This window comes from Hippocampus zosterae, chromosome 7 (genome assembly GCF_025434085.1).
Source record: "Hippocampus zosterae strain Florida chromosome 7, ASM2543408v3, whole genome shotgun sequence".
Classification (NCBI taxonomy): Eukaryota; Metazoa; Chordata; class Actinopteri; order Syngnathiformes; family Syngnathidae; genus Hippocampus; species Hippocampus zosterae.
Genome location: NC_067457.1, coordinates 6683114 through 6710974, shown reverse-complemented (window position 1 = coordinate 6710974; position 27861 = coordinate 6683114). Strand labels below are relative to the sequence as shown.

Below are 27861 nucleotides of genomic sequence, written 5' to 3'. Positions count from 1 at the left end.
AGCCTTGCATTTTCCCACAGCCTTGTGGATAACTGTGTTCAGAGGGAGGTTGTAAAGCCCTGCTGATCAAGCTTGCCATTAGATTGTAATCAGTCCACGTCAACCAGCCTATTATTCGTTCAAGCTCCGTTGCCAGGAGGGTTTTATTGTACTGTTCTCTCAAGCTATGGAGGGGGGGGGGGGGGCGCAGTTGCGCTTGGAGCAGCATATTTCCCACCTTCCCTCCCCAATGTGTGTCTGAGCATAAATGAATTGATGAGGGCATATACGGACCCTCATTCATCTGGCTCATCTAGCCAGCGTGGAAAAAAAACCCCTCAAAGTACTCCAACAGTAGCGACTCTGATCAATGGCCTTCAATTTCTTGAAATAATTGCACAAAAACACACAAACTTGAAAATGATTTTGACAACAAACATAATCAGGACTCACAAACGAAACAAAGCATGGCCTCTGTAAATTGAATGATTCCACAAATATTGTGATTTTTAACATGCATAATAAAAAGTGCGACATGGAATTATATGAGACACAATACGGTAAGGTCTGTAATACAACGGCGTGGTCACAAATGTTCAGAATGTGCCAGAATAAACTTTTTTTTAACTACACTTGCAGCCAACCGCCACCAGTCATTATTTTGCTGATATATTAAAAATAATGGTTGATTTTTCCATATCACCCCAGCTCCACTAATGGACACGGTTGTTTTCAACGTTTGCTTTTTTTGTGTTTGGTTTGAGACCATGTGACAGCTCGTTTTCATATGAACCGGAAAATATCCATACGATTTTTATTCACACTAATGAGCAGCAGCTCATCAGATCTCGACCATGTTCTGTCTTCACATTTCAGGTAATTAGCCCTCTCTTTCCCATAACTATGAGACAGAGCTGCTTGCAGCAGAAAGGGACCCTCGGATGTTATTAATCCATGAAAAAATGAATAGAGTAAATAATTACTGAAATGGGAAGAAGGTACATTTTGGCAGGAGTTTTCTTCACCATTTCTCAACGGTCAGGGTTTGTTTTTCAAAGCACGTGGGGAAAAAAAATTTTAGAAATATTTTCTTAATTAAAAGCAAAATCCTAAACATAGAAATGGGGTGTGCATTCATTAAAGGGAGTTTTGGGAATAAATCATCCTCTAGCCTCTCATAAAATCTGCTCTAGTTTTTGAGTTCAGTGCATCTAACGCATCATTTACAACAAATGTGACTACTTATATTAATGGGCTGTTTTGGGCCCATCTTGGTACTTTTCCAACGCAAAGATGATGAATGGGAAGAAACTCGCGCTTGTGAGGAACAACGTTGTCTGTAGTAATTCCATCGGTAGTGTTGGTACTGTGTGTGGATGGGCGGGTGGCTTGGTGTGTGTGCACATACCCACGCGTGTGCATAGAAGTGCACGCGTCCCGGTAGGGAGATGTAGATGAGTTTTCTCCGTGCTGAAGTGGGGGGAGTGGGCTACGGTTGGCTGACCCGCCTGCAGACCAGTCTGTGGGAAAGAACAACTTTTTAAATTACCCATACATCACTGTCAACGGCAGCACAGACGAGGGTGACAGTGCTGTGATCACAAGCGCGCTCACACATAGCTCGCCTCGCTTAACGAACTCAATCGCGGCTTTGTGTGCGCGGGCGGGCGCGCTTCTCCGGGTGACACAAATCTAAACAATTAGAATTTGAAGAGTCCTTTTGAAGCTGTGGTGTTGACTGCAATGCCTTCACCAGCTGGCAAGGCTTTTTTTTCCTCTTGCTCTTTTTCCTGTCATTTTCCTCCACATCTTCTCCCCCACCCACACACCCCATCCCCTGTTTCTCCTCATCTAACATGATGAATCTTGATTGCGGGTAATTAAACTGCTCATGGATTACAAAGTGGGGAGAAGTAGTAGTAGCATATGTTTCGGTTTGTGATAAAACCCTGAGCCGTTGCAGGGCTCGACGCGATCGAGGGTGACGATTCTCGGCATGTCACTTCATTACTTCTCTGGTTTGTCTTCTCACTCAAATTAGAATCTGTGGATTTTTTTTTGGGTGGTGAGGGCATGTCAAACACACGTCGCATATACAGTACGCGCTCTCTGTAACAAGCAGCATATGCATCTTATCAGAGCAGATTGTCCGCTTCGGTGTTTGAGAGGTTATTACAATAGATGTGCAGCAAAGGAAGCATGATGTAATGAGGCAGACTCACACATTCAGCCTGGAAAGGCTCCACCAAACCCTAATGAGGACCAGCGCGATGGAAAATGGATGGGTGGAAGCACGCGCAATCTCATGAAATCCAATTCAAGAGCTTTACACATAACGATCTCTTAATTTCTTGAGATACCTTTGAACAGGTGATCCATAATGAGTGTTGTTCCGAATATTTTATTTGGAGCTAAATTAGGGAAGCAGAAACCGCTCTCGGTGTAATGCAGCATAGCAAGGAGCGACTAGCCATCCATTCATTTTGTACCGATTATCTTCAGTGTCACAGGTGAGCTGGAGCCTTTCCCAGCTGAGGCTTCAATATGTAACCTTACATGTTTTTTGGAATCAAATCCAGAACGAACCACATGTCACACTGAAAACTTCAACGACATTATTAAGCATTGTTAAATGAATACATTTCTAGTCCTGACACGGAAATGAAGCTTCATGAAGCACTTGTGATATTTTTTTACTCCTCTTGATGTTTTTCTTGTTTTAAAGATAAGACTATCCATCCATTTTCCGATCCGCTTTATCCTCACAAGGTTCACGGGGCGTGCTTGAGCCTATTACAGCTGTCTTTGGGCAGTAGGGGGCGTTGGGGGGGACACCCTGAACCGCTAGACTGCCAATCACAGGGCACACAGAGACAAACAACCATCCGCGTTCACACTCACACCTATGGACAATTTAGAGTGTCTAATCAGCCTGCCATTTATGTTCTTGGAATGTGGGAGGTAACCAGAGTACTTGGAGAAAAAACCCCACAGGCACGCGGAGAACATGCAAACTCCACATAGGAAGGCCAGAGCCAGATACAAACCCACGAACTCTACACTGTGAGGTCAGCGCGCTAACCACTCGTCCACCGGACCGCATACCACACATCAAAAAGACCTGAAAAAAATACAGTAAATCAAAATACGGCATGGAACAAGGATATGCGTATCTTGTTTTGCTTGAAGAAAATGACTCTAAACTGGCAATCATTTGCCGTTATCATGTTATTGTACTGAAATAGAAAATAAATCCATAATCACCGAGGCCAAATCTGAGGTTAGCTTCAGTGGAGTATTGGTGTCACCTCCTGGTAATGCGTAGTAGTGCCATTCCAATTTGCTTCAGTTCTTTCATTTTCATTCGTTTTCATCTGTCCGTGTTGTTCAATTATTCATAATGAAGATTTTGCTTTGGGCAAAGAGAGAATTTGATCATGCCAGCGTGAACCCTTGATTCATTGCTTTCACTCCTCTGCCAGGAACTGAAATCCTGGACCTTCAACACATGGGGTCATATAGGAATAACTCTCTTTATGAGTTGATAAGATTAGATGGTTCATCTTCGAGGTGTCATAAAAGCAGATTCAGACAGATGGTAATCTGCCTCTTCTTTTGGCATACTTGTGTGAGCATTACTTTTGTGGAAGGTGTCATACAATTAATTTGTACACTTAAAGCCAAAGGCCGGATGAGTGATCGGCCACTCTGAACCTTCCACTTTTTAAGGTTTCATCATACGCTTGTGCAGGTCAGACATCATCATGCATTTGTTCTGCGTGGTTTTCTTGGGACTGATTGTCAGCACTCCTTCTGCTGCAGCCCCGTTAGGATTTTTTGTTTCTGGGCTGCAGTCTGTCTTCGCTGGAGCAACTAGGAACAAGCTACTACTCATCTCTTTTGATGGTTTTCGCTGGGATTACGACCGAGATGTGGACACCCCTAATCTGGATCAAATGGCCCAAGATGGCATAAAAGCGGAATATGTCACGCCACCTTTCCTCACCATCACCAGCCCTACACACTTTACCTTGCTTACAGGTATGCGGAAAACGCATTTTCATCAACCATTTATGAAGAAAAGTCTGACTGCTGGACAATCAAAAATACAAATCGAATGATAATAAAGAATAATTTTAATTGACTAAATTATTCTGAGGACCAACCTATAAAGACAAAACATATTTTGCAGTAAATATAACTTTGCAAATCCAGTTAAATAAGATTTTAAATTTAGGATCATGCATTTTATTTTGAAATTAGTTGGTAGTTTGTATTACATGAAAACGCAAGTGTATAGAAGGGTTCTTATAGTTGGGGATTTTTTTTATTAGCGAGTTTTAATTTCATTTTGGCTTGTGTTTTGTTCAATTTAGTAGGTTTGAATATGGGGGGGGTTGGGCAGGTTCATGAGGATTTAGTTGTTTCTAAAGGCCTCATTTTAGATTAGGTTTGATTAGTTTTATCTTGAGATTTAGTTTCTTGTGATATTTGGAGTGTTTGTCAAGTGCAACGTTAAAAAAAAAACGGGACTATAATTCTCAAAACGACCGTTTGACTCAACACGTACAGTATGTACAATATTCATTGAAAAGATGAAAACGAAGAACACCATCAGAATCATTTTAGTTAGCTTTGTAAACGTAAAATGTAGTTTCGGTTAATTTTTATTGGTTGGATGTCTGTAATAAAACCATTTTTTCCAGTTGTAATTGATTTTCCATGACTGTATTAACTTTGTTGCATACTAAATATAAAAAGTATCAAATGAACAACTATCTATAATGCACCACCGTGGGGCAAATCTGAAGCAGCAGCAGTGCATGCAGACCCTCTGGGCTCCAATTTACTGTACAGTATGGCAGCCGGAGTCAATATTGACAAGCAGGGAAGCTACATTTGCCTACCCGCCTTAAATCTTTCTTTATTTATTTATTATTTTATCTGTGTTTTACTATTGGTCTTGGCTGTACAGTGTCCTTGAGTGTTGTGAAAGGCGCTTACAAATGTGATGTATTATTATTATTATTATTATTTGTATGCAAGTACTGTCTGAGTTGACACAATGTGGATGTATTTTTTTTTCTTGCCAGGGCGCTATATAGAAAACCATGGAGTCATCCACAACATGTGGTTCAACACGACGACTCAGGAGAAGAAGCAGTACTACATGACACAGTTTGTTGATTCCTATTGGGACAACGGCAGCTTGCCCATCTGGATAACAGCACAGAGACAGGTGCGTTGTCGAACTGAATCGGATCCCACAAACGTAGACGCAAATAGAATCCGTACCAAAATATGAATTTAATAGGAAAACGCGCCAACAAAGAAACAGAAATCACCGGTTAAAAGAACCAGGAGAATTATACTTTTGACAAAAAGCGCTTGCAGAAGGCAAGGTAACACCAAGAATACAAATGACGAATGCCCAATTTCACGAAAACAAAAACATGAGCAAGATCAAAGATGGAAAAAAAAATCTATATTTACAAAGCGGGAGACTAGAGCGCAAAAACAATGACGTTGAGATACAATACAATACAATACATGCTGATTTATATAGCGCTTGGAGAAGTCTTGAAAACAACACTTGAGAAACAGCAGCAACAAGGTCAATAATCCGACAAGAAACGTGGGATATTGGCAGTCCTTAAATACATTGGCAGCAGGTGTGCACACTGGAGGAAAGGCCCTCCGCTACCTAATTTTCATACTTTGATCCTCATTTAGGGACTAAAAACTGGCTCACTCCATTTCCCTGGGACCGCTGCAACCTACAAAGGAGAAACTGTCAGGGTGAGAGAGGTGGAACCTCGTTTCTATGACTATTCAAACGAGACCGAATGGAGACATAATATCGACAAGGTGATTGGAGAATGGTTCCACCAGCAGGACCTGGACTTTGTCTCCTTGTACTTTGGGGAACCAGACAAAGTTGGCCACAAATATGGACCCGATTCTCCAGAACGGCGAGAGATGGTCCAGCAAGTGGATCGAACCGTAGGGTACATCCGGGACAAGATCCACTACCACGGTCTAACTGACCGACTCAACATCATCATCACTGCTGACCACGGAATGACAAATGTCTTTCGGGGTGAACACGTTCAAGAGATCATCCTGTCTAAGATCCCAGGCTTTAGCTTTAGAGACATCAAATTTCATCTTGTGGATTACGGCCCGGCTGGAATGCTGCTTCCTAAAGAAGGAAAGCTGGAGAAGGTCTACCAGGCTCTAAAGGGAGGTCACCCCCGTCTTCGCGTGTATAAGAAGGAGGAGATGCCAGAAAGGCTTCATTACGGAAATCACCCTCGACTACTTCCCATCATCCTCTTTGCCGATCCTGGATATGTAATCAATGGGGTGAGATTATATTGCTGATGATAATACCATGCACATGTTAGTGTTAATGGTTATGTATTTTTTTCCTTCCCACCCAAATATAGCTATTTCCTGTGCAGTTTCACAAAGGAGAGCACGGCTTTGACAATCAAGTGTTGGACATGAAACCTTTCTTTCGGGCAGTGGGGCCTGACTTCAAGCAAAACCTAGTGGTTGGACCCTTTGAAACAGTCAACGTGTACCCACTGATGTGTCATCTGCTTGGGATAGATCCAGAGGTCAATGACGGGAACCTAACTAATACCAAGCACATGCTAAAAAAAACAGGAGAGGGCAATTACGGTAAGTGATCTGACAAACAGAATCCATTGCATTCTGCCTGCCGTTTTCAAAGTGTGAGGTGTGCCTCCCCTGCCGTCCACTCTCCAAGTGACCCCTTTGGAAGATCTGTGATCTCCCTAGCGAACTTGGCATCATTCACCGTGTCAAAGACTGTGCCTCTTTTAAAGGGAAAGAGAGAAGCATCTTCAATTGACAGTGACGCAAGCCGACTGTGTTCACGCCCACAGCGGCGCCGCATAACCGTTTTTAACTCTTATAAAATGCACGTATCTGCAAATATAGTGAAACCTGATCTAGCCTGCTTCTACGCAGATTAAAACTTGACATGCTGGACATAAAAATACCGCGTTCCTGCTTTTAATGTGTTTGCATGGTTAAAACAAATGGAAAAATAAATTGAGAAATATTTGTGGGAGGCGTAGAATATTGCAAATGCTTGAATCTGTACAGCGACACAATTACAGTGACACGAAAGCTGAAATGTTGCCAGCACGACTCTTATCAAGAAGCCTGCGTGCTGAGATAAAAGGGTTACCGTGTGCTAATCTGGATCTTTCAAGTAATTCATAAGATCCTCAAATTTTATTTGTTGTTTTGTTTTCTGCCCGCAGGTCAAAAACGCAGTACTTGGTCACAAATTGTCACTGGCTTATCAGCAGTGACAGGGTTTGTGGCATTGGTGTTTGTTGCTGTTATCTCACACACCCTGAATAAAAGGAGCTCAGCAAGTAAGAGGTGAGTGCAATTGGAATAATCTGAAATCCAACGTTTTTTAAAAATGTGCATAGGGCATTCTTGAAATCCATGTTTCCAATATTATTTTTCTGGTTCATGAAACACCATTTTGTAGGACTCAGCATGCCCGCCCAAAAAAAAATCATCATATTTTGCAAGTCAGTGGATCCTGTTAAATATTTTACGGCTCACACGCACCCCAATTCCTTTAATAGCAGCCCCCAGAAAGTTTGAAAAGTTACACTGATCGGCACAAAATTTGGCATTTGCAATTCCCACACTCATGCTCCCGACTGTGTTTGCACTTCTTTCAGATCAAAACAGAGGAAAACTGCCAATGCAGAAGAAACCAAGAAGCAAACCAGTTTTTGAGCAATCACATGGACATCTGTGTTTAATTTTACTTTTTTGCATTGCGTGAATTAACTTTTGCGCAGTTTCATATCATAGGAGTAAAGTGCATCATAATCAATTCTAACCATAGAATCAATTACTTTTTGCAAGGAGTGACTTATTAATTACAAGTGGACTATAAAGTATGTCATTCATGTTTTTGCTTTGTTTTTTTGCATGCATAGCAGATGTATTTGCTGACATCCCAGAACATCACAGAAAAATGATAGTTGTTTAGTGACTCCAATGACTTCTTGGCAGGACTTATCGACCGACCACTTATCTCGTTATGTCTTACCTCGATAAAGCTTATCAAGAACATAAAAACTGCCCTCCTATAGCTTCATCGAGATTGCAAAGTCCAGGTCTTTATTGAATCCACGTGTGAAAGGTCTTAATTTATTTTACATTTTCATAACACGATGACATCACAGACACACCCAGCGTATGCACTTACCGACAACTCTCCCTTGCTCCCGTGTGTATGTGTGGATTGGATCTGTATGTTTCTGCAGACCTCCCCCAAGGCCAAACTGTATCATGCCGATAGATAGATAGATAGATAGATAGATAGATAGATAGATAGATAGATAGATAGATAGATAGATAGATAGATAGATAGATAGATAGATAGATAGATAGATAGATAGATAGATAGATAGATAGATAGATAGATAGATAGATAGATAGATAGATAGATAGATAGATAGATAGATAGATAGATAGATAGATAGATAGATAGATAAGCAGATGCACTGGCTCGCGCACACCTGCGAAATGACCAGCACTCGGTCTAACCTGCCTCTGAGCACAGTTAGACAGTTTACCGCATTAAAATGGCACTGGGCACAATAATAGAGCCCCGACAGTTTCTGTAGTGTGACATCACTGAGTATTATGCTAACACCTCAAATGATTAGACCAAGCCAGCCTGAAGAAGAAAGGCCTAAGAACGCACAGCGTGTGCAAAACCCTGATGAAACACGACAGTTATTGTGTGATAACCCGATACCAGATCATTTTGGCATTTTCTGAAAACTTTGTCTAAGTAGGGCACACCTTGGTGAATTTGCCATCTGGCCACTCACCAATTCCTTGAGTGAGCGTGTAAGAGTGTCAGATCCTGAAAGAAGATGATCTGCTAAGCCAGAGAGAGACCTACTTTTTGCAAGGCCAATACCATTGCTCTTTAGTACAGCCATCATTTCATCTCTCTCTCTCTCTCACACACACACACTTCTCACAGGTTGAAGGTCTATCATTATCTCCAATTATCAGTCACTTAGCCCGTAAAGTAATATAAACCCATGTGTTTTTTCTGCAGACCAAAATTCTCAAACATAGTCATCCAGCAATAAGGAGTGTGCCTTTTATGGTGCACTTCTAGGGAGAGACGAAATATTGAACAACCAGAGGATTTCTGGTGTTAAAATGTCAAACTTACTGTCGCTCTGTGTTGTATTATGCAGTATTTTTTTCCCCCTTTGCACTCCTGCCCCAGCGTGGGACTCGGGGAGGACTTCAGGGCAACATACTGTCTTCAGCGGGTCTCCCAGGAAGAAACTGCTGCTCATCTCCTTCGATGGTTTCCGCTGGGATTATGACCGGGATATTGAAACTCCCAACCTGGATCAAATGGCGAGGGATGGCGTTAAGGCGCTGTATGTCACGCCGCCTTTCCTCACTATAACTAGCCCTGCTCATTTCTCTCTTCTTACAGGTAATTGTTTCGAACTACACAGGGGTATGAATACAATGCATCTTTATATCAACGCTTTGCCTTGTGCTGTTGTTCTTTCTTTACGTTTGGAAACAGAATGAGAAAATATTGCAGATCATTTGCAGTGCGGGTTGAACACTTTTTACTGCAACAAAAGAAAATAAAAAGACTGATGGCTCAAAGGATTATGGTGCTTTTTGTGTATTTTTCCTCCCCTTTCCTACTCAGGAAATTACGTGGAGAATCACGGAGTAATTCACAACATTTGGTTCAACACGACCACTCAGGAGAAGAAGCAATACCATGCAGCTCAGTTTGTTGATTCTTACTGGGACAATGGCAGCTTGCCCATCTGGATAACAGCACAGAGACAGGTTTATTCCGATCGTTTTCTCTTTGTTTGCATGGCGGAAGATTTGTATGTTTCTCTTATTAATCTCACTCTTTGTTTTCTTGGGACACAATGGAAATACTTTTTGGGCAAATTTCAGCCTTGTAAGGCTTCCTATTGTTTTTGCAAATGAGCAGTTTGCATATTATGGTGCAGACTCTGTATTTTCTTTTTTTTGGGGGGGAGGGGGGGTTGTCATGTTGATGACCTTGTAAAATTTAGATTGTGCAGGTTAAACCCAATTCTAAAACATAGACCAGACCTTCGGAGCTATTTCTCCATCCATACTGCTTATCTTCATGAAGTACTTAAGCGGAAAAAAATGGGAGAAAACCCACACAAGCAGGGAAGGATAGAGTTCAAATTGGAACCCACAACTTCTGACTTGTGAGGAGGAAATGCTAACGATTCTGATACCGACACATCAAGGCAACATTACACACGTCTTCTTTAACAACAAATAACGTTTTTCTCTCATTCTCTTACTTAATCTCCAAAAAATGGGGGTGTTAGGTTCCTCCATGCCTTGGTTATTCCAACATCCATGCATGTAGGATCCTGTATATATTTTTTTTCCTGCGTCCATGTGTTTTATTTTCTTTTAGGGACTAAAAACAGGCTCCCTGCATTTCCCTGGCACAGCTGCAACGTACAAAGGAGAAACCGTGAACGTGAGGCAGGTGGAGCCTGCTATCTATAACCACGGAAATGAGACAGAGTGGCGACTGAACATCGACAAGGTGATTGGAGAGTGGTTCCACCAACAGGATCTGGACTTTGTCTCCTTGTATTTTGGGGAACCAGATTTGGTCGGACACAAATTTGGACCGGATTCGCTAGAACTCCGGGAGATGGTGCAGCAAGTGGATCGTACCGTGGGCTACATTCGGGACAAGATCCATGACCACGCTCTAACTGACCGACTCAACATCATCATCACTGCTGATCACGGGATGGCTAAAATACTACCAGATAAACAAATTCAGAGGATCATCTTGTCAAAGATCCCAGGCTTTAGCTTCAAGGATATTCAGTTTCAACTTCTGGATTACGGCCCCGGTGGCATGTTACTTCCCAAAAAAGGAAAATTAGAATCAGTCTATCAGGCTCTAAAGGGAGGCCACCCTCACCTTCATGTGTATAAAAAAGAGGACGTACCGGCTCGACTGCATTACAGCTCACATTCGCGACTCCTTCCCATCATCCTCATGGCCGACCCTGGATATGTAATAAGTGGGGTAAGAAACAACACAACAATTTATAAGCCTCGTGCATTTGTGAATTTTGACCGAGCAACTGTCTCAATGCGTTGGATGTGAGGATCCTCTCCTCGGAGCCAATCATAACTTGCTAATTTGTATCACAAGCTAGATATCAAGCAATCACCACAGACATCCTGCATAACGTCAGAGAATTACTGGCTCGAAAACAAAAAGAAATTGACACAATAGCATTAGAGGGGATGATTGCTTCTCAACATCCTCGCAATGACCACAGATTTTTTTTTCTCGAATCAGCTTTACTGAATCAAGTAAAGGTGCAACGTGATCATGTTTCTCATCAGATATCTCATTTCCCTCTAGTTTTTTCCGTTGCAGTTCAACAAAGGCGATCACGGCTTTGACAATGAAGCCATGGATATGAAAGCCTTCTTCAGGGCCGTGGGGCCTGATTTTCAGAAAAACCTCATGGTTGATCCCTTTGACCTGGTTAACGTGTACCCACTCATGTGTCATCTGCTTGGAATCAAACCAGAGCGCAACGACGGACACTTGGACAAAACCAAACACATGTTGGTCCACGAAGGGAATGCAGGAAGTGATCATGATGGTAGGTACTGCTGCTTTTCGAAAACCAGTTTGTTTGAAACTTGCAAATTGATGTACGATAAAACTATTAGAACACTATAAGACTAAACTAAAATGCATCGGATATACTTTTTCAAGCAGTGTGATGTTAAAAGGTTATGTTCAATCACATCAGAATTTTTATTTTTTATTTTTGTCTGTGGAATTGGTTCAATCGTTGCAGAAATCCAACTCAATACTTTTCCCCCCTTGCAACTGCAGCAGTATAAATTAAACGGGACTCTAACTTTCATTACAAACGTGAGTTTACATGACCGATGTCATGATTAGTGATCTAGTATGATTTAGCATCATGCTTGGAACATGAGATGACACCGTGTGGCGTTTCTAAACAGAACAGTCGTCATCATTCTCGTATCATATGACTTCACAGAGCAGCTGTAAAGCCACATCTTATCACCGTGGCCATTGCACTTACGTCACTATTTGCTGTCCTTCCAGCTGACAAGAACAACACTCAAACGGAGGTCCTGATCGGCTTAGCGACGGTGATTGGGCTGCTCGCCCTTGCGTTCGTCGTCATGGTTTCCTACAACAAGTGCAAAAGGTTAAAAGCCTGAAGTGGTCTGCAAGTTTTCACATCCCATTTTTTTGACAGAGGAACTCATGCGGTTGCCTGAACACTCGCGGGCACGGTGTGGTCTTCCAAGCTTCAACAAAGGGGTCATGTCAGGATTCCGTGTGAAATAAGTTTCTCTTCTCTTCTTTCCACATCAATGAAAAAAAAAACACTGCAGTATTTACTATTTACTGACTTACTGTATATCGACTTGAACCAAATAAAAACATAATAATTCTGCTACATGTATTGAACACTGGGAGGTTGGTGTTTTGTTGTTTTTTTAAATGTTCACTGAAACTAAAGCTTTGTAGTTAGCTGCTGTACATTGGTGACAGAAATGTCCCCAACACATTATTTGCATCCAAATCCGTGTTGTAGTCCATGTACTTGTGTCACCTAATTTTGAGTAACTTCCAGGACAAAAAAATTGATACCTCAGAAATGCGTTAAAAAAAAGAGCCCATCCATGTCTCAGTTATCTCCATTTTTGTTGACTTGAATAAAATACCAACATTATTGTATTGCCTTTTCTTTTTCCACAACACAATAATGGGGGTTGGGGGGGGGGGGGGAGAAATTGATCAGTGGCTTATTTAACTGATGCGAGAACACCAATTGATGGTGAACTTACGTTTGAAACTTGCTGTCATTGGAATGTACACTAAAAATGATTTTCAGATGTTGGCTAGTGATGACCTACTGAGGGGGGGCTCCAGTTCGGCTATGTGATTCAAAACACCTGTAAGTATCGTTTTGACCACTAGGGGGCATTGGATATGTTATGAAAATGCCCCCCCACAACTTAGCTCTTAGGATCATTGGGACACAGTCTCCTCCACCATGGTAAGTTGACAGCTTGGGGGAGGTGGTCATATTGTTCAAGGAAATTAGAAATGACTGCGCAACACTTGCATTACAAGGCCTGTTTTGCATCACAGCATCAGGCGGCCCTCTTTCCAAGAGAGTTAACAATCTGAAAGTATCATTGTTTCTTTTGTTCTTCCTTTGTTGAACAGGATCTCACAAATATGAGAATAACTGAAAAAAAAACATCTCCAGTTGATGATGCTAAATATATATAGGTATCAGCTGCCACCAAACCAGATGGGTGTAAAAACATACTATACCAACCCGTGCTCGTTTTGGAAGGCGCCTCGTCTCCACAGTGACTGAAGACAAAAAAAGAGGCCCTCACACAGCTGGTCTCTGGCAACCAAGAGGGAGGTGTGTGTGTGTGTGTGTGTGTGTGTGTGTGTGTGTGTGTGTGTGTGTGCGTGTGTGTGTGTGTGTGTGTGTGTGTGTGTGTGTGTGTGTGTGTGTGTGTGTGTGACTGAGCACTCAGATGTACACAGAAGACAGAGGGTGAGGGGGAGTGAGAGCAGCAGTGAAAGAGTCACTTTGGGATGAAGTGTGGGAGCAAAAGGGGGGAGAGGCTTGAGAGAAAAAAGGAGGAGAGATGAGACAGAAAAAAAAGTGTGAGGAAGCACACACAACACAGAACGAAAAGTTCATGCAATCCTACAGCAAAAGACTGGTGACCTTTTAAAAGGCTCAAATAACTTGCAGACACACGGCAATAGTCTTGAGTTAAATTCAGGAAAGCTAATTTGATCAACGGCTGGAAATGCGAAGACGAGGGGGAGGTGAAGCGCTGAAGAAGAGGTCTGCAAAACATTGAGGGTCAAATTTATGTGCCACATTTAGGAGGACTGGAACAAGCTACTGAGGTAAACATGTACTGCTTAATTTGCCATTTAGCAACATAGAAAAGTAAGTGACAGCCCATATAAATGCACTGTCTTCGCTTCGATTAGCATAAGTGACAACTGACTTTGTTAACATGTCAAGATGCATGGAAAAATACGTTTTTTTTTCTTCGTTAATCCTAAATGGCACACATGTCATATCCAGCCCCTTAACCCTTTCAGGTTACTACAGTGGACAGCTTATCATGTCATATTTTGGGGTTACAGGGTGCATGAAAGGGTTATGAAGCACAGTCTTGTCAATAAATATATATTTGTAATTTATATTTATTATAAATTATTTATATTTATTATAAATTATTTATATTTATTCTAAATTATGATACATTCATAAATTATACACACACATACAGTATATTCATTTCTGTAATATAATTTTAATGTCGAAATAGACGAGTATGTCAGAGTCTGTGCCGGACAGTATATTACGTTTGATTGACACTTTGAGCAGCCAATGGAATTCCATTTATGTACGCACGCGATTTTTTTTTAAACCCATTTCTCATTGGTTGTTTGAACTCTTGTGTACTTCATGTGTCCGACTTTAAAATGACGTCAGTGCACGTAAATAGTCGGTTGGTGGACGAGAAGCATTTGTAACACGTATTACATTAGCGCACAGTTTTTCGCCTACGTCGCACACATCACTCAAGCAAGTACCGTTCTACGTGAAGTTAAAGTTAATGTTAGCAAGTTAACTAACTAAGTACAGTATACTACATGCTAAATGTCTGTTTTAGACATTTAGCATGGATAGCACAGTGAGTTTGTTTCATGTAATTACTGCTGATTTGATTTAATCTTACAGCCTGATGAGTTAAGAAGTGACACAGAAGTCTTCATTTCTTTCGCTCATTAGGGGATGATCAACTTTGGCTCATATTTTTAAATGTATTATTATTGTTGCGGTTTTTGCTTATCACCTCCTTGTAACTTCTTCAAGGGAAAATTGAATTCACACCACATGCAAGGTTACATGTCAGCATGAAAAGGGCATGCAAACAGTGTGGCATCTCTTGAGCCTGGTGCCTTGCTCAAGGGCACCTCTACAGCAGTCAGGAAGCACATAAAAATCTTCCCAATATCTCGGTGCAGACGACGGTGCATGCATTCTCCTGATATTTTTGGAGTCTGTTGGGTTACTCGGTTTTTGCACTGTTTTCTTTGGTGCAGCTGGACACATATCAATGTATGGGCACACACCCACGCACAGAGCTGCTCCATAGATAATGACAGACGTTCATCTCTAAATACCAGGCTTGAAATAGGCTGCCCTGTTTATAGCTGGTCACCCAGACTGAGGACTTTTCTCTGTGGTGTGAATAAGTGAGCAGTAAAACATGTCTCTATATCAGAAGGGTAAAAAGCAGAAGTTCTGGGGCTTTGAGGATAATTTCAGGGGATGGAGAATGAAATTACAGTGTCGACAGTGAGTGGTTCAGGGTGGAGCCTTCGATGAAAATGTTTTACATTTCGAGCCAGTTACTCTTACCGCTGTCTCTTTTTTACTTTAGCCACGAAGGTGAAATCTACTCCATTTCCAAAAGGAAATTTTGAAAAGATCTCCTTTGCCAAGGATCAAGATGGACTTAAAAGACCTCAAGGAGTTCGGTCTCATGAAGGTTCTGCAAAAGCTGCAGGGGCTGCCACAAGCCAATCCACTAGAAATTGGGGCCTTTTGCGTGATCGTCCTCTTTGTCAGTGAGTCCTTTAAAAAAAAAGCGTGACTGCATGAATTCTATGACTTCTGCATCTCCTTAAAAATTTGCCTTTCTCTCTCTTTTTTTTTTTTTTTTTTTGCAGCCACATTCTTTACCATGATGATCGTTTCTTGCTTCCACTACTACTGTTGTGTGGACACAAAGTATCAGGCGTCCAGAGTGGAACCACTGCAGCCCATTTAAAGAAAAAAAAACAGGAGCTTTAAATGAAAGAAGCATTATGCTCCATATTAACATGGGGAAGAAGGATGTTGAAGGTTGTTTTTTTTTTTATAGGAACACCATCAGAGTGTGTTTCAGTCACTTAGGGGAGTGAATCTGATTCAAAAAATTGGAAGTGTGTCTCAACTCCTTAGTCAAAAATAAGGAAGCAGACGAGTCCTCCCCAAATTCTTACTGTTATTGTTCATCAAGAAAGGAGACCACACCATAGAATTATTGCTTGCTTCACGTATGTTGTACTTTCATATTTTCATGTAAAGTTCAATTAACACTTTTCCGGTAATTGTGTACAAAACTTATGTTGTTGAACAATGTCTTTTGAATAATGCCATAGTTTATGTTCGTAGATGCGGCTTGAGGGAATTGATTAAAATTGTTATGGGAGTTTTAAGAATTGGCTGAATTGGGGAGATGTGTAAGTTGCAGTAGGATCCATACAATATTTAAGTACTCCTACTGAGGTACATTTTTTTGAACTATGATTAGCCTTTTTGTTATTCTGTTATGCACCATATTGCACATGACATCCCGATGTGAGAAATGTCACCAACGCGAAACTTATTCTTGTATTTCACAAGAGCATATCAGTATATAAAGATGAATGAGTGTGAGTGAATTATTTTCTATAAATAAAGGATGTTGAAAATCATCATACGAGTGTTGCACTACTGCATGCATAATTCTCCTAATCTTGTCCGTGGCTGGCCTCGAGAATGTGAAAACAATACAGACACAAAAATATATACAGTACACAGAAGATTAGATTTTCCATATCACCTGAAAGCGAAATATCCCGAATTCTTTATGAGCAGTGTATTTGTCTACATTTTGTAAGAGTGCTAAATGCAGAATGCTTAACTGTAAGGCGTTCCTGGTAGCAAAATCTATTAAAACACGTTTTGTTTTAAAAGTGTAAAGCGAGGAAAAGTGGTGCGTAGCAACAGTGCCCTCTCGTGGTCAAGTACTGAGACTGCGCGAGATTGCTCGTTGTGTACTCAACTGAATTGTCCAGCCAGTGTTTTAGGGTTACATTTAAATGTGCAATTTTCAATATTAAAAAACATTTTCATTGACTGAATATAGTAAATATGGATTCAGTAAGACATGGCCATGCCGTAGGCGGAGTTTATTATCAGCTTCCTCTTTAGAGTTCACCAGTCAATATTTTGTGTAAACATTAACCCGTGTTGCTTTTGCGTCACACAAGACCGTACATTGGAAAGGCTTGAGGCCTAGATTTGCTCTCTGCGTAAGCTACACGCTTATGTAGGAAACCGTCACATTTTGTCGACATTCATTTTAGGGCTTCTGCTGCTGCTGCTGTTGGATGAAGAGGCATCCCTGTCTAAACTCCCCATTGACATAAGCTATGGTCACACTTTGTTCAAACTCACTGAGCTGTGAGAGAACCGTTTAGCAGGACATGGCTGTGGAGAGGTGAGTTTTTGAAGTGGAATGTTTTTGCTGACAATAGCTTTTGGCATCAGCAGCTTTAAAAGTATTTCAATGTCTAATTCCTAGGGCAGAAGGTTACCATTTGTATGTGGCAACTAACGTTCAGTATATTCAGTACAGTATGTGCTTATCTCAACCGACACAGATTCTTGTTCAACTGATGCTTTATCACTTTGTGCAGCGTACCAGGAAAGCAGCAACCCGACGACTGGATAGGATGGTTCCTCTTTCGTTTGCATCAAGAGCCATGGGTGCTGGGGGGTTTCGTGGTCATGGTGGTGTTTGTACTGGGAGCACTATCGCTGATTGTCTTTGCTCTGTTGTACGGATGCTGCTGTAACCCAGCGGCAGGAGAGGGGACTCTGAAGAAGAAGAAGCACCTGCAGAAGCAGAGAAAGCTGAAGTATGGAGTGATCTAGACATCAAAGAGCTATTTGGAGAAATGTGCTGGAATTTGGACTAGGGCATTTTTTAATGGCTATCCTGGGGCATTTTTTAATGGCAATTCTGCAAGACAGTTGTAATTTGAAATATTCTACAGAATAAATTTGAATTCTGTTCATGCTAGTATTCATTTTAAAGTAAATGTGTATCATATGGCATGGTACCCGCCCTCTTTCCAAAGTCAGCAGATATGCTGTAGCCCAACAATGTTCTTATAAGTGATATAGAAAAAGGATGGATGGATGTGCATTTTATTTAGCATCTAAAATTGCTTTGATGTGCAGACAGCGCACAAAGTAACTTTGGGGTTTTTTTCTCATGGAAATGTAATCTGCTGGATCAGGTGGTTCAGTGGCCAACTCGGCCCTGTTACAATTGATTGTACTGATTCTCTTTGGACTGTAAAACAGATGACTCATGACCATTTATTTTGTCGTTCTGGTTATTGGTTGGCAAAATGCAGATGCACGGTTTAACTTGCAATAAAATGTATACCTAAATCAATTGGCATAACACTAAAACTGTAAAATGGCAATTAAACCAGTAGGCTACAGAATAAACATGCAGTTTGCTGAGTTTTCATCAATTTATAATGATAAAATAGGCACTCGGCGTTTAAATGAAATTTAGTTAGTTTAACTACATTTCCCAGAGTTCACCGATCCTTATGCTACAGCATCGTAATGACGTATTTTGTCTGCGCCCAACGGCGAGGCGACATTCACGAAACGATGGCGAGTGGTAAAAAGAGTGCACTTCTTTCTTCTCTGGCGGATTATGGAGACGATTCGGAGCCCGACGACTCTGACCCCGAACCAGAAGAGATGGGTAGATCGAGACATATTGTTGTGTTTGTTTGTGATAATCTGCTACAACATTGTCTCCTGTGAGCAGATCGTACGCTTGAGCTTCATGTGATCGCTAAATTAGCACCCAGCTAGCCGCCAATGGATTTCAGAATATGCGGCGGTGTATGTGTGTGTTCACCAATCACTTGGTTCTTGCTGCATTCTAACGTTGATGGGGGGTTCCCTCTTTTTGCAACGTGGACGGTATCGATCACTGATTAAATGAATGAAAATATGAACAAACTCCATTCAGGCGCGCCGCTGATTACGTCATCCTGTTGCGTGAATACAGTGTGTAGTATCAACGCCAAGCCATGGACCTTCTGCAAAAAAATAGTGAACAAATAATAATAATAACAACAACACGGCACAGTAGTGGTTGAAAGTTACTTTTGGACTCATAACAATCAAATTTAAACTCGTGGCGCATCGGAGTAGAATGCAGTTTTCAAATTGCAAAAGCTGCAATTGGGAAAGTTGGGAGGTTTTATTTTGATATATAACTAGGTTTGCGATTTAGCAATTATTTTTCGTCATCTTTCAGCCCTAAACGATATCCTCCACTATATTTTGAAATATCCCTACTGCATACCTGTCAACGTTTTGGAGCGCCAACCTGTATAAACTACCAAAAAAAAAAATCCTTATAAAGAGCAAAAAAAATTCTTATAACATACCGAAACATTTTATATGTCAAAATAACACGACATTTTCAATGATATTTATTGTAGATCTCCATAATACAATGTCTGGTTAATGTCTAATCATCATTCTACTTAGTGGCATTACTGTGTTCAGAGTTGTATTCCTGCGTTACTTTAAAAATGGAAATGTTCAGAATCCGTATGATTTGTGCGATACGGCCATATACGCAAGATTCACCACAAATTCCGGATGAACTATGGCTAAACCGTATGAGTTGACATGTATGCTACTGTATAGTGATTAGGAAGTGCGGCTCAAGTAAATTATTCTGAACACAACCCATGTTTTTATAGCTATAGTACATTAATGCTGTTTTAAAGGCTAAATACATATTTATATAGTAATAGTTATTCATTTTTACATCCAGTGCAGACTTAAAGTCCAGTTTACTGTCTGTTAACCTGAAGTACTGGAGCGTGACTTTGTTGCTGCTTATATTTGCGTTGGACAGCTCTGCTTTATGTCAGCTTCCCTCCTTTGACCGATTGTTGTTGTTCTTATGTTGTCCGTTCCTGTCCAGCAGAAGAGGAGCATGATGCCGCAGGAACAGGCGGGCTTGTGTTCGGCTACGGCGAAGAGGACCTCAATCGAACGGAGGATGTTGTTGAGAAGGAATCTGAAAATGAAGACAGCAGAGAGAGTAACTCGGTAAATATATGAATTCTGACTTCACTGTCTGGCTTGTCTGTTATGTCCAGCACCAGTGCTTTCAGCATGCTGACGAAATGAAGAGCAAAAATCTCAGATTACGAGCAGTGAACTAGGATTCTTTAGGGTCAAACCTCAGTTCGTCGATTATCTCCACGGGTTTGCTGTGCCTGCACGTTTCTATTTGCCACCCCTCCCGTCGGGCCGTGCGAGTTGGCCACGGTCAGGACAATGCTTTGATGTGCCGGTGCAGTTGCTAAGTGATAACGCGATGCCTGTGAATAACAGCGCTGTTCCTTTTGTGCTCAACATGTTATGCAGTCAATGCTGGCACAACAAGCAGCATACTTTAGAGGTTGGGAAAGACTCCACCTTTTGCCAAACCAAGGATTTCATTTACAGAATAAAAACATGGATGCTTCTATTCTGTGTTAAATTAGCAGAGCTCTTTTGTTTATCTCAACTAAGGCTGTCGCTACTGAATAGTGTTTGGATCAATTGTTGTATCGATTATTCTAATCTAATAACTGGATACAAATGTACTTTGTATTAAAGTGGCTTACAAAACAAATTTTCCCGATTACTTTTGACACCTCTAATCTCAAGGCAACCTTGGTAGTTTTCTCGGGTGTTGTTCTTCCGACCAACTGCCATTTTATCGCCAGTGCAGAGCAGAGCGAAGAAAGTAAAACGTTTCTTATTATTACTATTTATTTTCCGCAGGTATCAGAAGTCGAAACCAAGGATCCAAATGAACTCGTCGGTAAGTGTAAAACACACACTCTACCCTTTCGACTTAATAATTTGCTTTATTTTGTTTAGTTACGGAAAAGGTAAAAAATAAATGCACACGGGTTGTATTTTTCTGGGGACAGAATGGACCGTTCATCGTTTCAGTGACATTCGGGTGCAGTCAATGTGTGAACCACTTAACTGGACTCGCATCGAGTTCTCAAAGGCTCTTTGTCTGCCGTTTGAAAGATGGGTCATGAAGGTCGAACACAGGAGTTGGCTACGCTTGTTGAGTAATCACTGACCCGTGCAGGTGTGTGTGTGTGTGTGTGTGATATCAGGCAGGAAATGAGTGATGCAGGGAGTGGCGTTTTATTCGCCCCTGCGTTGAGCACACGGCGTTCCCGCCCAGCTATTTGTTGATTCTGGCCTAGAGCTTGAGGCTATCAATAACTGCACCTCTTGTTTAACTGCAGACCAAAAGACTCAAGAGTTGACTAATCTAATTCGAGGAAGAAAAAAAAGGATAAGCAGTTCAATGTTTCCGCTTGTGCAATGAATCAAAAAGCCCATCCGCTTAACTGATTTATCAGCCTCATCGGGTTGATCAAAAAGGGGCGGGGGGGGGGGGGGGGCGTCACGTTTTTGTTTTCAAGATGACTCCACTGGCAGGGGTCTGAGCGTGACTCATAAGTGGACACTTGGCATTCCCGCAGCAGCGCTTGGCTCCTTCTGTGCCGTCTGACCGTAAATGTCACAGTGCGCCTCCTGTCAGCGGGCTGAAGACAGCTCTTTGTCCCTCTCGGTGAAGGGACACGCATTGTGCCATTCTCCAAAGAGACCCCGCGGGGGCACACATTTTGACTTTTGTCTGTTTCCAAGCCGAACAGACGGCGGTTGAGATGATGATTTCCCGTCGGTATGCTTCTCTATCCGGTCGTAAACTCATCCCGATCGCGCGTCTATTCTCTGCGGGTGTGTGATCGGCGGTTGACTCTCACGTCCTCAAGTTTTATCTTTTCAATTTTGCCTCGTCGATTTGAAAAATTGGACTCCCGCAATTCCACAGCCTATCTGTGAAATTGTCTGTTCCTGTCCTGGAATGCGTGCACGCTTGTTGCATACCTTGCATTGCGTTAGTTGCGCATCCAGAAAACGCAGGCGATGCCCTGCCCCACCTCTTTTTGTCAACATGGGCAATCTTTTACAGCGGCGACGGTTGCACCGTTGAGGGGAGGTGTTGCGCCGCCTCAAACGCACGCCGAGACCTTAGCGGCAAGTACTGATTACGTGGAAGACTGAAGTCACGCTTGAGCAGTCGGGAGCCGTCATCAGTATGCGAAAGCCATCCCTCCTGGGTGAAGTTCGACTTTGGCACTGGGTTAAAAGAAAAAAAAAGAAAGAAAAGAACGGTTTAAGATATTGTGGACAGTCTACGAATGCCACTTGATTGTTTCATCAATGGTATTTTGTCATTGCAAATTAGAGACACCGCAGAAGCTGTTCTCTCCGCAAAGGCCAATACTTCGGTCCATTCGTCCTGAAGTCTACCATACTCGTCATCTTTTCGCCATCGACCCGTTTTGGCCAATGCCATCTCAGAAATACTGTGTTCACAAATGCCATATTTAGGCCCGAGTTAATAACATTTCCTAATAGAAGTGTCATAAGCAAAAAAATAAAAATAAGTCGCATCACGGTCGTCGTCGCGCTAGGTTGGTGAAGAACATTCCCCAAGTGTGCTAGGGGAAAATAAAATGTCTTCAGCTCGCTGAGCTAAAAGTCTGGTACTTGTGTCAATGATTCTCCAATGTTCAGTCGAGTTCAAACTTGTCAGGCGTGTGGGGGAAGCGCCTCCCGCTTTTGCACTCGTCCACCAAACACCGTTCGCAACACTCATTCGGATCGTGACAGACGCCTGAATAAGCCACGCGTCTGGTTTTGAGACGATGTGACAGTGGAACGTCTGGCATCAACTCAGGGAAGCCCCCCCCCCCCCACGCAAAAAGGAAAAACACATCATGGTTCCAAAGGGCACCACGGAGCTCGAAAAGGAGTCTCCCTCGTCTCGAAGCTCTAACAGCCGCCACTCCCTGACAGGGAGTGCACTTTAAACTCCCGTTGTGTTTTCTCCAATAAAACTGGCCTGTTCTACAGAGCTAAAATGTCTTTAACTCATTCACTCCCAAAGACGTTTTTAAACGTCTTTTCAGACTTGGTACGGAATTAGCTGGTACTGGTATGAGTTCAATTCAAAATGTCACACACATTCTGACCCTTCATGATTAAAACCGATCAACTTAAATTAAACTATGAGTGGCATTTACGTGGCGCTTTCTTTCTTAGTTCATCCTTATTTTAAGTGGAAGGTGTGCAGCACCACTGCCGAAGTGGAAAAATGGGCTCATTTTCTTTTTTTTCTCCACAGCTCTCTTCTCAGAGAAGGTGAGAAACATGTCACCTGATGAGATCAGAATCCCACCCGAGCCCCCGGGACGCTGCTCCAGCCAACTACAGGTAGCCACTCCCGCGGAATTGAATTGATCACAGAATTTACAAGATCTCATTATTTTCCTGCCCTTTTTATTCAAACATGAGCCGGCTAATGTTTAGACCTAAATAGGACGATGTCAAGGACAGAGCAGAGCAGACGCTGTTGTCGATGCCATGCATTGTGTAATTCTGAGATCATCATCGGGCTGGAATTGTTTTTTTATGAGCGCACCTCACAGGTTGCAGGTCATAAAACTGTCCTGCTCAAAGCTGAATACTTGGCGCCGGCTGCTTTGGCAGCAGTCAACACATGCCTTTTACGCAAGGTAGCCTTTGGAGTTCAAAATCAAAACAAAGGTCTTACGAATCGACAGATGAAGAATAGTAACTTTCCACGCACTGGCCAAATTTGACTTTTGCTTTGGTTTGACCTGATCACATCCAGCCTGACATCAGCGTCGACATCTCTGAAGTTTGAAAGGGCAAGAGTGCTAATTCGAGCGGCCGCGACAGTCGAGATGTAAAGAATTCCAAATTGGCGCATGTCATGAAAGGTTAGTCGCTGAATGACGGACGTTAGTGCAAATTGACCGCCGCTTGACAAATGTCAATCAAGGAGGTATTATTTATTTTTTTTGCATTCTACAGCCTTGATTTATAAGCTCTGTGTCTCTTCCGCTGCTACTCTGCAGCAGGGTTTTGCCCATCTGTTTCTTCTTCGGTCATTGCTTCAGATCTTTGCTCTGCACTGCTGTTGATAGAGCGCCTCCGTAGTGGCGCAACGCTGCAACTGCAGTTACAATACGTCGCTGCAGCAGAGGAACCGTGAATTGCGCAATTGGCAAAGCTGTGTTGAGCGATATCAATCGGTCTGGTTGGGGGGGTCTGGTGGGGGGAGGGGGCGTAATTTTGAACGCAGGAAAAACCCTGTGTAGGATCAATCATAGCAATACAAAAGTTCGCGTAAGCAACTTACTGAACAGTGCCGTCGCCCAGGAAGAGTTGTTACGGCCTAATTGTTGCCTTTTAAATTGCAGTATCAGCCCTAAATGAAGTATTATTCAAGCTTGCAGTTTAGCTCGTCATTAGTAGAATTAGCAGCGGCGGCGTCCAAGTCAGGTAAATTAACTAAGCGTCTTCATTTGCCCCCGGGGTGAAATTCTGGTGTGTGCATAAATTCAGAGACCGAGATAAGATTTGTTCTGGAAGGAGCAGAGGCAGGTCGGGACACAAGGTGGATTTTGTAAATGAACAGCTCAGCTTTATCCCTGCAAGGCTTCCACTCCCACACCGAACCGGTAAACGAATGATTCACTTTCACCAGTATTGCCCGGGTATCCGTGGACTTGTGGGGGGGAAACATACGCAAAAAAAAAAAAAAAAAAAGCTTCGGTGTTCCTAACATGTTTTCTCAGTGCAATTGTTTTCATTTTTGGGGGCATTTCGCAATTGCAAGAATGTATCTGTTCTGAACACTACAAACCCAGATATCTTTTCCAATCGTGCCGTGAACATGTAAGGAAAACAATTCTGGGTTTTTGGCGAGCTTGATGTGTCGCTGGATAGCAGATGTTCACTGTATGAGATGAGAAAACGAACAGACTCATCCAGTTTTGACATGTGAAAGAATTATCATCATCATCCCCCTTCAAAATTGTTTGGTCTGACAGTTCTCAAATTTAACGCTGAGCTTCTTATCTGCGAGCACATTATTTCCTGGCTTCTTCATAGATAATTCCGTCAACGTTACTGCAAATTTTTTTTTTTTTTTCTTTCTTTCCGTCTTTGCCACCAGTGAAGATGGTTGGAGAAGCTTTGGTCTTCTTTTTACTTGCCACGCCTTCTTTCCCAAAAGAATGACAGAAGACCTCAAATGAGAAAGAATGATTTCTGAACTCATAATTGCGTTCTTTATTGAATTTCATATTTCAAGTTTTCTACTACGTGCCCTGTTTAGGGTCATGTGTGTTCTGGGGCCTATCCCAGCTGATTCTAGGCAAGAGGCTTGGTGCACCCTGGATTGGTGTCCAGGAATCCATTTTTAATTCAATCAAGTGATGTCATCTCGATGTTCTCGTCGCGACAGGAGAAGATCAACAAGCTGTATGAAAGGAAGCTCCACGGAGATTTTGACACCAATAGCCACATTCAGAAGAACAAAGAATTCAGAAATCCAAGGTAGACATACGCCAGCGCAGTTTATTATCAATAACTATCTTGACTCATCGGGTTCATTTGTCATCATTTTGTCTTTCTAGCATTTACGAGAAGCTCATTCAGTTCTGCGGTATCGACGAACTCGGCACCAACTACCCCAAAGATATGTTTGATCCTCACGGCTGGTCAGAGGAGTCCTACTACGAAGCTCTCGGTAGGTTTGCTCTCACTCGGCGTCTCAAATTGCGACGACCACTCGCTAATTGCTGTTCGCCTCATTCTTAGCGAAAGCACAGAAAGTGGAAATGGACAAGCTGGAAAAAGCCAAAAAGGAGCGGACCAAGGTGAGGCTTCAAAGCAGGCTAACATAGACTTAGAAACCAGCGACGTTCCAAGGTATGCACTCGTAACTGTTGTGTTTGTGTGAAATTGTTGCATTGCGTCAAGTATGCGCAGGGAGAGCCACGATTGACAAATGTAGCTGTCATCAGTCCCAACGTCATCATTCCAGCAGCCGCATATTAGTCAGGAAGGGGACTAGAAAGAACATGTAGCGCATGAGCTACTCTGTTCTTCTGTTTGTCATGTACTCAGTGGTATGCGGGTTCAATTAAGAGTGTGTGAAGAATGGAAACTTTGTTATATGCTGCTCGTACCTTTAAGCGAGATCCCTTTAAATCGCATATCGTCAGCGGCTCCAGATTCTCATCAAATATCACCAACGGAATTCAAATGTATTAATACCCGGATGTGCTTTTGTCCAGATCGAGTTTGTCACGGGTACAAAGAAGGGCACCAATCAATCCAACACATCAGCGTCAACCACAAATAGCAGCAGCACAACCAGTACATCCACAGGTAAACATATACAGGAGGGATGGGGGGAGGGGGGGGGACATCGCTCGTCAATCTAGTGACCCTGTGGTTGTGTTGTTACTTTTTCGACAGATGCTCAGAAGAGGAAGAGCAAGTGGGACTCGGCCATCCCCGTGACCGTAGCCCAATCCACGCTCATCACCACCACCACGGCCACCTTGCCGGCCGTCGTTTCCGTGACGACCACAGCCAGCGGCACCAAAACCACCGTCATATCGGCGGTGGGCACCATCGGAAAGAAAACCAAACAGTGAGCCGGCGATGGGAAGCCGGCGTGGCCCGAGTGGTCCCGCGCTCGTTACACACATCATGGCGAAGCGTAAATGAGGGTAGGGGGGGACACGTGGACTGTTTATTAGACTTGACTACCTTCTTTCTCTGGGATTGTGAGTTGCAGTTTATCGTGAGGACGGACGAAACGACTCAGCGCAACTCGTCATTGTTTTGCTGCAAGTAATTTTGGTTTTCGCTTGTTGGCGGCAGTGAGATTAAAAAAAAGTGGAATACGTGGCTTAAATGTAAATGAGAAATGAGGCATCGTGCCTCTTGTTGCAAAAAAGCATTTTTGTGGACATGACTTTTTTTTATAATATTATATGTAAATATATTTCAGGTGAATAAATGGATCAGATCTTGCCTTTTCAACTGATTTCCCCGTTGTGCTGTCATTCAAGCCAACTGGATAACCACTCTTGCGCCGTCCAATCAGAAACTATTGTTTAAGAATTAGAGATAATGTTAATAGCTATATTCAAGTACATGTACAACATTATGACCGCACATGATAATGAATACAAGATCTGAGGAATAGGAATGTGCTTCTGCAGAGATGATTGATCTCATTGATAAGCTGAACAAGATGCAAAATATTCGTCGTTTGCTCGTGTTGTAGAGTAGTACTTCAGAAGGGGCCACTCGGGTGTGAGTTACCTTAAATATCATTCTATACTTTATAAGCAGCAAATAATTTCCTAACGTTTCTTTTCTTACAGTCGGATGCAATTTTTATGGTGGCATTAAATTTGACTAAAGCTTACCCGGATAGTTACGGTAATGTTCTTTGTGAACATGTGCGGTTATATAACTATGAAATTGTTAAACTGATAAGATTCAGACTACGCGCAAGTGGTTAGCAGACAAGACACGTGCAGGTGGAGGTTTAGTCACGTGGGCAAACCAAGGCCAACACATGGTGGGAAGTCAATCCAATTCAACACTTGTGGTAATTAGGTGCGTTTACCTCAATGTCCAATTGGCTGTCGCCGCCGATGAATAGGTCCATGAGGGCCGGCCTGAAATACTGACGGACTGACGATGCCCACCTCTGGAAATAAGCAACATACTTGGGTAGGATTTTGATGTTTGTGTCATTTTGTTGAATGTATGAAAAAAAAACAAGTTTCATGTTTTTTGTTGGCCTCAAGCAGCATATTCTTTGTTTTTTGCACACACAAAAAAA

The 27861-nt window shown here is 42.3% G+C and overlaps 3 protein-coding genes and 1 long non-coding RNA gene across 5 annotated transcripts; 3 read left to right on the top strand and 1 right to left on the bottom strand.

Annotated features, from left to right (window-relative positions):
* Positions 1–206: 206 nt before the first annotated feature.
* Positions 207–27860, bottom strand: LOC127603886 (uncharacterized). The gene is made up of 8 exons (XR_007963148.1): positions 27643–27860; positions 19887–20112; positions 19036–19114; positions 17686–17879; positions 12192–12302; positions 11036–11123; positions 9239–9420; positions 207–1499 (listed from the first exon to the last, which is right to left on the bottom strand). It is a non-coding gene; the product is annotated as an uncharacterized LOC127603886 (long non-coding RNA).
* On the top strand, positions 3744–7951 carry LOC127603842 (ectonucleotide pyrophosphatase/phosphodiesterase family member 7-like). The gene is made up of 6 exons (XM_052070483.1): positions 3744–4020; positions 5073–5218; positions 5713–6345; positions 6429–6666; positions 7278–7401; positions 7716–7951. The coding sequence occupies exons 1-6, from the start codon at positions 3744–3746 to the stop codon at positions 7771–7773; spliced, it is 1476 nt and encodes a 491-aa protein (XP_051926443.1). The 3' UTR covers positions 7774–7951.
* Positions 9152–12856, top strand: LOC127603848 (ectonucleotide pyrophosphatase/phosphodiesterase family member 7-like). Its single transcript, XM_052070510.1, has 5 exons — positions 9152–9514; positions 9743–9888; positions 10511–11143; positions 11489–11735; positions 12215–12856. The coding sequence occupies exons 1-5, from the start codon at positions 9226–9228 to the stop codon at positions 12331–12333; spliced, it is 1434 nt and encodes a 477-aa protein (XP_051926470.1). The 5' UTR covers positions 9152–9225; the 3' UTR covers positions 12334–12856.
* sap30bp (SAP30 binding protein) lies at positions 18613–27047 on the top strand. Of its 2 annotated transcripts, none has more exons than XM_052070537.1 (9): positions 18613–18771; positions 20020–20144; positions 20868–20907; positions 23305–23393; positions 25456–25547; positions 25628–25740; positions 25812–25870; positions 26291–26384; positions 26475–27047. In XM_052070537.1, exons 1-9 carry the CDS (start codon positions 18627–18629, stop codon positions 26654–26656), a joined length of 939 nt encoding a protein of 312 aa, XP_051926497.1. In that variant the 5' UTR covers positions 18613–18626; the 3' UTR covers positions 26657–27047. The 2 variants fall into 2 exon arrangements, with proteins under 2 accessions (XP_051926497.1, XP_051926496.1); XM_052070536.1 differs by having other exon boundaries at positions 18626–18771; positions 20017–20144.
* Position 27861: the final 1 nt, after the last annotated feature.